The sequence below is a fragment of the Somniosus microcephalus genome, chromosome 13 (genome assembly GCF_052327205.1).
Source record: "Somniosus microcephalus isolate GS21.2 chromosome 13, FLI_Smic_1.0, whole genome shotgun sequence".
NCBI lineage: Eukaryota > Metazoa > Chordata > Chondrichthyes > Squaliformes > Somniosidae > Somniosus > Somniosus microcephalus.
In genome coordinates, this window is record NC_140999.1 from 93,403,253 (window position 1) to 93,410,412 (window position 7,160).

Here is a 7,160-nt window from a genome sequence, read left to right on the forward strand (position 1 = left end):
GGTTATTCACTTTGGTAGGAAGAATAGAAAAACAATAGTTTTTAAATGGTGAAAAACTTTCAAATGTTGGTGTTCAGAGATATTTAGGTGTCCTCATGCAAGAAACACAGCAAGCAATAAGGAAGGCAAATGGCATGTTGGCCTTTATTGAAGGGGGTTGGAGTATAAGAGTAAGGAAGTCTTGCTACAATTGTACAGGGCCTTTGTGAGACCACACCGGAGTACTGTGCACAGTTTTGGCCTCCTTATCTAAGGAAGGATATACTTGCCTTGGAGGCGGTGCAACAAAGGTTCACTAGATTGATTCCTGGGATGAGAGGGCTGTCCTATGATGAGAGATTGTGTAGACTGGGCCTATACTCTCTGGCGTTTAGAATGAGAGGTGATCTCATTGAAACATACAAGATTCTGAAGGGGATTGACAGGCTAGATGCTGAGAGGTTGTTTCCCCTGGCTGGAGTGTCTAGGACTAGGGGGCATAGTCTCAGGATAAGGGATAGGCCATTTAAGACTGAGATGAGGAATTTCTTCACTCAGAGGGTTGTGAATTTTTGAAATTCTCTGCCCCAGAGGGCTGTGAATGCAGAGTCTTTGAGTATATTCAAGACTGAGATCGAGATTGTTGGACTCTAGGGGAATCATGGGATATGGAGATCGGGTGGGAAAGTGGAGTTGAGGTCGATGATCAGCCATGATCTTATTGAATGGTGGAGCAGGCTCGAGGGGCTGTATGGCCTACTCCTGCTCTTATTTCTTATGTTCTTAAGGTTAGTTTAGGTCCCTATCATTTTTGGGTCAACCACAAGTGAGAGAAATCAAACAGCAGTACCAACTCTAATGATGTTTGAGCGGGTGTTTCCCCCCTTCCGCCCCTGAAGGTGCTGACTGGGGTAACAGATCCTCAGGTTCCGCTTATCCCTCTGCCTTCTCACTCGTGATACAAGACAGAGACTGTTGGCAGATCATTGCACAGTTGGGAGCATCACTGCCATCTGGATCTAATCTCACCTGGTATCCACACACATGCAGGAGCTCCTGGACACTGATCCAGACCAGGAACCCCTCCCTAGCCCAGTGGCCAGAACCTGGGGAATTCTGGCCAGCTCCAGTACAAGCCTGGCATCTGCACACTACATAAGATTACATCGGATATACGGCACAGCAACAGGCCATTCGGCCCAACCAGTCCATGATGGCATTTATGCTCCACCCAAGCCTCCTCCTGTCTTTCCTCATCTAAATCCATCAGTATAACCCTCTATTCCCTTCTCCCTCATATGCTTATCTAGTCTCCCCTTAACTGCATCTATAGTATTCGCTTCAACCACTACCTGTGGTAGCAAGTTCCACATTCTCACCACCCTCTGGGTAAAGAAGTTTCTTCTGAATTCCTAATTTGATTTGTTGGTGACTACTTATATTGATGGCCTCTAGTTATGCTCTTCCCCACAAGTGGAAACATTCTCTCTGTATCCACTCTATCAAAACCTTTCATAATTTTAAAAACCTCTATTAGGTCACCCCTCAGCCTTTTTTCAAGCGAAAAGAGACCCAGCCCGTTCATCCTTTCCCACTAGGTATAGCCTCGCTTTTCTGGCATCATCCTTGAAAATCTTTTCTGCACCCTCGCCAGTGCCTCTATATCCTTTCTGGCGACCAGAATTGTACACAGTACTCCAAGTGTGGTCTAACCAAGGTTCGATACAAGTTTAGCATAACTTCACTACTTCAATTCTATCCCTCGAGAAATAAACCCTAGTGCTTGGTTTGCTTTTTTATGGCCTTATGTCGCTACTTTTCGCGATTTGTGTATTTGTACTCCGAGATCCCTTTGTTCCTCTACCCCATCTAGACTCGCACCCTCCAAGTAATAAGTGACCTCCCTATTCTTCCTATCAAAATGTAATAACTCACATTTATCTGTGTTGAACTTCATTTTCAATTATATGCCCATTCTGCAGGTTTATTAATGTCCTCCTGTAATTTTTTGCATTCCTCCTCAGTATTGATTATCCCCCCAATTTGGTGTTATCCGCAAATTTAGAAATTGTGTTTTTGATTCCAAAGTCTAAATCGTTAACACACTGGCTGATGGCTGCTGCTTACCGCTGGCAGTCCAGGCACAGGGTTGTCATACAGGCTGGACAGTTCAGAACCGCATCGCTGGTTGGAACAGGGGAGGTTTCTGACTGGTTTGAACGGTTATTAAGCCCACGATACCTGCAAAAGAATAATTCTGGGAGTTAAATCTTACTGAGGTTTTCTATAGATTCACCATTACATCCTGACTTTTATATTCTGGAACAGAAAGGGTAGATAAGGGTAATGTAGTAGACGTAATATAGTTGGATTTCCAAAAGGCGTTCGCTAAGGTAGTAGACTCATGACTAAGGTTTATAGAGGGGAGGACTGCGACAAAATACAGGAATACATTAATAAACTTGCAGAATGGGTGTGTAATTGCCAAATGAACTTCAACATAGATAAGTGTGAGGCATTACATTTTGGTAGGAAGACTAGGGAGGTCACATATTCTCCTTAGGCAGTCCCTTGGAACTGAGGGTGACTTGCTTCCACATTAAAAATGAGTTCGCAGGTGACTGATGAGTCCAATGCGGGACCTACCGTCTCTGTCACAGGTGGGGCAGACGGTAGTTGAAGGGGCGGGTGGGTGGGGTGCTTGGGTTGACGTGCGCTCCTTGCGCTTGCTCACGGCAAACCAGTCTTTCACTGATAAGGCGGGAAACATGGTTGTGACTGCAGGGGGTAGTCAGAGACAACAGAGAGAAACAAGCCCCCTGAGTATTGTAGACATGGTGTCTCTGGTGACTTTTCTGAGGTGAGAAGTCAAACCTTTGAAGTTTTGAAATGCAGAATACAACGTAACTCATGAACCTAATCAAGTGTTTATCTGCCACCTTTGTAAACTTTAGGAGTGAATGAACAATTTTGGGCTGTGATAAGGACAAACTGATGGATAGCCACACAGGATGTGTGTGAGAAAGTTTGACAGCTCAGGCCAACATTAAAGGAACATTTCACTATCTCGGAATGATTGATTTAATGCAAAAGGCAAGGAAAGCTGTATAAAGCACAGTGGCTAAAGAATATCAGCACTGCAGTCAGAAGAAAATGGTTTGGCCAGTCGTCTTGCCTACGAGGATCAGGCTGCAGTCGGAAGGAGGGGCCTGGCCAGTCTTTTCGCTTACGAGGACCTACAATCAGCGCTGGACGGATCATCGGCGGGTGGCTGTATGTCTGATTTCCTGTAATATTATTGGTGAACTGCTCGAATAGTGGTTGGGGTTATGAATCTGTCTTAGGAACAATAAAAGGTTAAAGGCAGAACCTGTACGTCTGGTGTAATTTCTCATAAGTCTCAAGTCCGAACCCTATAACCTGTTGGATGGGGCGAGGGGTAATTCCGCACGTCTTACAGAAGCTAGATAAGCATATGAGGGAGAAGGGAATAGAAGGATATGCTGATAGAGTTAGATGAGGAAGGATGGGAAGAAACTCGATTGGAGCATAAACCCCGGCATGGACTGGTTGTGCCGAATGGCCTGTTTCTGTGCTTTATATTCTATGTAATTATGAAAGTGATAGGGTAGACGTAGAGAAGATGTTTCCACTTGCGGGTGAGACTGGAACTAGGGGCCATAAATATAAGATAGTCACTAATAAATCCAATAGGGAATTCAGGAGAAATGCTTTTACCTAGAGAGGTGAGAATGTGGAACTTGCTACCACAGGGTGTGGTTGAGGCGATTAGCACAGGTGCTAGATAAGCATATGAAGGAGAAAGCAATAGAAGGATATGTTGATGGGGTTAGAAGAGGGGTGGGAGCAGGCTCGTGTGCAGCATAAATGCCCGCATGGACCTGTTGGGCCAAATGGCCTGTTTCTGTGTTGTAAATACTTTGTAATATTCTATACCTCTTGCCATAAATGTTTTATTCCATTAGCTTTCTCTATGGCCTGATACACCTGAGGTGCTGATTTTAATGTGACCCTGAATCCCCAAATTCCTCTGCTCTTCCACGTCACCTAGCTTGCCCCCATACAAAGTACAATTGTTACTTTTATTTTTTTTAAACAAAATGTACCACCTCAGTTCTTCTCGATCAGTGACAGGACAATCTCATACACTGGTGAGGCCACATAATTTGGGATCATAAAGCAAACTGTGAGCACCATCTATATATCTATCTATCTATCTATATAAATCGGTACATCTGTCTGTCTGTCTGTCTTTGCCTGTGCGTCTGTCGGGCTATGCGCTTGAAAGTTACAGGGCGTACCTACGCGCGCGTTACCTCCAAAGAAAGCTTACGCTTCCGAGACGGTTTTAAGCGTATTTACGTTTCGGCCGGGCTAAAATCGCGCCCGCGGTATCTGAAAAACCGTCAATGTTCCGCTCATTAGCATCTCATTATCCGCTCATTAGCGACAGAGCGACCTCGAGGTCGACCAATCGTACGGCGGCTTGCTGCCGCGTGCGGCCGGGCCCCTCCTACGGTCGAGTGACGGGACGATTGACCAATCCTACGCTTTGGTCACCTGACGGTCGACCAAATCGGTGCGTGTGTGGGCGGGCCTTATCGTTCTGAACCGAGGTGAGTAGCCGCCATCTTGCTTCCATTCTTTTTCCTGCTTTCTGTGTCTTTCTTTTCAAATATACATTTCCAGCAAAATAAAATTCAATTTATTAAATTCTTTTAAAATAAATCACTCATTTGTAAATATTTTGTCTCACCTGAACATTCTTTTTCCTACCTTTGCCCGTTTTTTTCTTAGGCCTGAAAGCCTGGGCCTTTCTTGCCCAGCCAGGCCCGAGCTAGGTAACTGGGCTGCTGCTAAGCTCCTCACCACCACCCCCCCCCCCCGTGTCACGTTACCCGGGGCAACGGCGTCAGCCACGAGAGTCAGGGTGCGCGCGCAGCAGGAGAGACTCTGTTCCGCGCTTGGCTCGGGCAGGGCTCTCGAGAGTGCGGATCGGGTTACCCCGGCAACGGGAGTGCGGGCTGGCTGGGGCTTGGAGAGCGCGGCTCTCGGCCGGGGGGGGGGGGCGCGGGGCTTGGAGAGCGCTGCTCTCGGCCGGGGGGGGGGCGGGGCGGGGCTCGGAGATCGCGGCTCTCGGCCGGGGGGGGGGGAGGGGGGGGGGGGGGGGCTTAGAGAGGGGGCTCCTCTCGGCCGGGGGGGGGGGGGGGCGGGGCTCGGAGAGCGCGGCTCCTCGGCCCGGGGTGGGGGGGGGGGCGGCTCTCGGCAGTGCGGGGCGGCGCGGCAGGGTTACCCCGGCAACCGGGCGTTGGCCGTGCCTGTCTCAGCCTCAAGCCCTCCCCTCCCCCGCCCTCCCTCCCCCTTCCCTTCCCCCCCCGCACCCCCTTCCCCCCCCACCCTCCCTCCCCCCCCGCTCTCCCTTCCCCCCTCCCCCCCTTCCTTCCCCCCCCCGCCCTCCCTTCACCCCACCCGCGCTCTCTCTACCCCCCAGTCGCTCTCTTCTCTTCCCCCCCCAGTCGCTCTCTCTCTTCCCCCCCAGTCGCTCTCTCTCTTCCCCCCCCACAGTCGCGCTCTCTCTCTCTCTCTTCCAACAACAACATGCCCTCGAAAAAGCCTCGGCACCGCCGGGCACTTCAGCTAGTATCTATCTATCTATGTATAAAATCAGTCGATCTGTCTGTCTGTCATTCTGTCTGTCATCGCGTGTGCGTCTGTCGGGTATGCGCTCGAAAGTTACAGGGCGTACCTACGCGCTGCGTTACCTCCAAAGAAAGCTTACGCTTCCAAGACGGTTTTAAGCGTATTTACGTTTCGGCCGGGCTAAAATCGCGCCCGCGGTATCCCAAAAACCTTCAACGTTCCGCTCATTAGCATCTCATTATCCGCTCATTAGCGACAGAGTGACCTCGAGCTTGACCAATCGTACGCCGGGTTGCTGCGTGTGCCGTCGGGCCAATCGGTGCGTGTGTGGCCGGGCCTTATCGTTCTGAACCGAGGGGAGATGCCGCCATCTTGATTCCAAACTTTTCCTTTCTTTTTCCCGCTTTCTGCGTCTTAAAAAAAAAACGTTGCTTTTAAAACACATATTGTTTTAAAAAAAATGATTTATAAAGTAATTAACTTATCTAATCTCATTAATTTTCCTACCTTTCCCCGTTTTTCCAGGTAGGCCTAGAAGCCTCGGCGTCTCCTCCGCACCCACGCCCGAGCTAGGCACCTCCCGGCCCCACTCGAAGGCTGGAGGGCCGAGCCTCAGCCCAGCGCCGCTAGGGTGGCGCGCGCAGCAGGAGCTGAGACGCGGCGTCTCTCTCTGGCTCGGCCGGGGGGCGGGGCTTGCTGAGCATCAAGCGTTACCCTGGCAACCGGGCCCGCCGGCCGTCTCGCACAGCCGCAATCGGTGGTCTTCACCTCGGGGGGGGGGGGGGGGGGGGGGGGGGGGGGGGGGCCCGCGCCGCGCAGCAGGAGCAGCTGAGACGCGGCGTCTCTCTCTCTGGCTCGGCCGGGGGGCGGGGCTTGGTCAGCGTCACGGTTACCCTGGCAACCGGGCCCCTCCGGCCGTCTCGCCACAGCCGCAATGTTGAAGCCAGCTCGGGAGGCCGGTGCTCGGAAGATCGCGCCTCCGGAGTTCGGTGCTTGGTTGGTGGGGGGGGGGGGCGAGCCTCGGGGGTGGGGGGTGCGAGTCTCGGGGGGGGCCAGCCTCTGGAGTTCGGGGATCAGGGGGCTCGGGAGTTTGGGGGGACGGGGATCAGGGGGGCGGGGGGACGGGGATCAAGGGGGGCGGGGGGACGGGGAATCAGGGGGGCTCGTGGACTCTCCCCCTTCCCCTCCCCCTCCCCCCCTCTCTCTCTCCGCCTCGCCCCTTCTTCCCCCCCTCCCCCTCCCCCCCCCTCCACCCCCCTCCCTGCTACCCCTTCCCCCTCCCCCCGTCGCTCTCTCTCTTCCCCCCCCCAGTCGCTCTCTCTCTTCCCCCCCCAGTCGCTCTCTCTCTTCCCCCCCCGTCGCTCTCTCTCTTCCCCCCCCCGTCGCTCTCTCTCTTCCCCCCCAGTCGCTCTCTCTCTCTCCCCCCCCCAGTCGCTCTCTCTTCCCCCCCCAGTCGCTCTCTCTCTCTTCCCCCCCCCCCCAGTCGCTCTCTCTCTTCCCCCCCAGTCGCTCTCTCTCTT

General features: G+C 52.2%; 1 protein-coding gene across 2 annotated transcripts in view; it reads right to left on the minus strand.

Moving 5' to 3' along the window:
* eapp (e2f-associated phosphoprotein) overlaps nt 1-7,160 on the minus strand; it is a 43,177-nt gene that overhangs the window by 8,314 nt on the left and 27,703 nt on the right. Inside the window, exon 5 of one of the 2 annotated variants that reach the window (XM_086005144.1) lies at nt 2,107-2,220. The exons of the other annotated variant lie outside the window; for it this stretch is intronic. Coding sequence (XP_085861270.1) covers nt 2,107-2,220 — 114 coding nt within the window. The remainder of the gene's footprint in view (nt 1-2,106; nt 2,221-7,160) is intronic. 2 annotated transcript variants of the gene reach the window in all.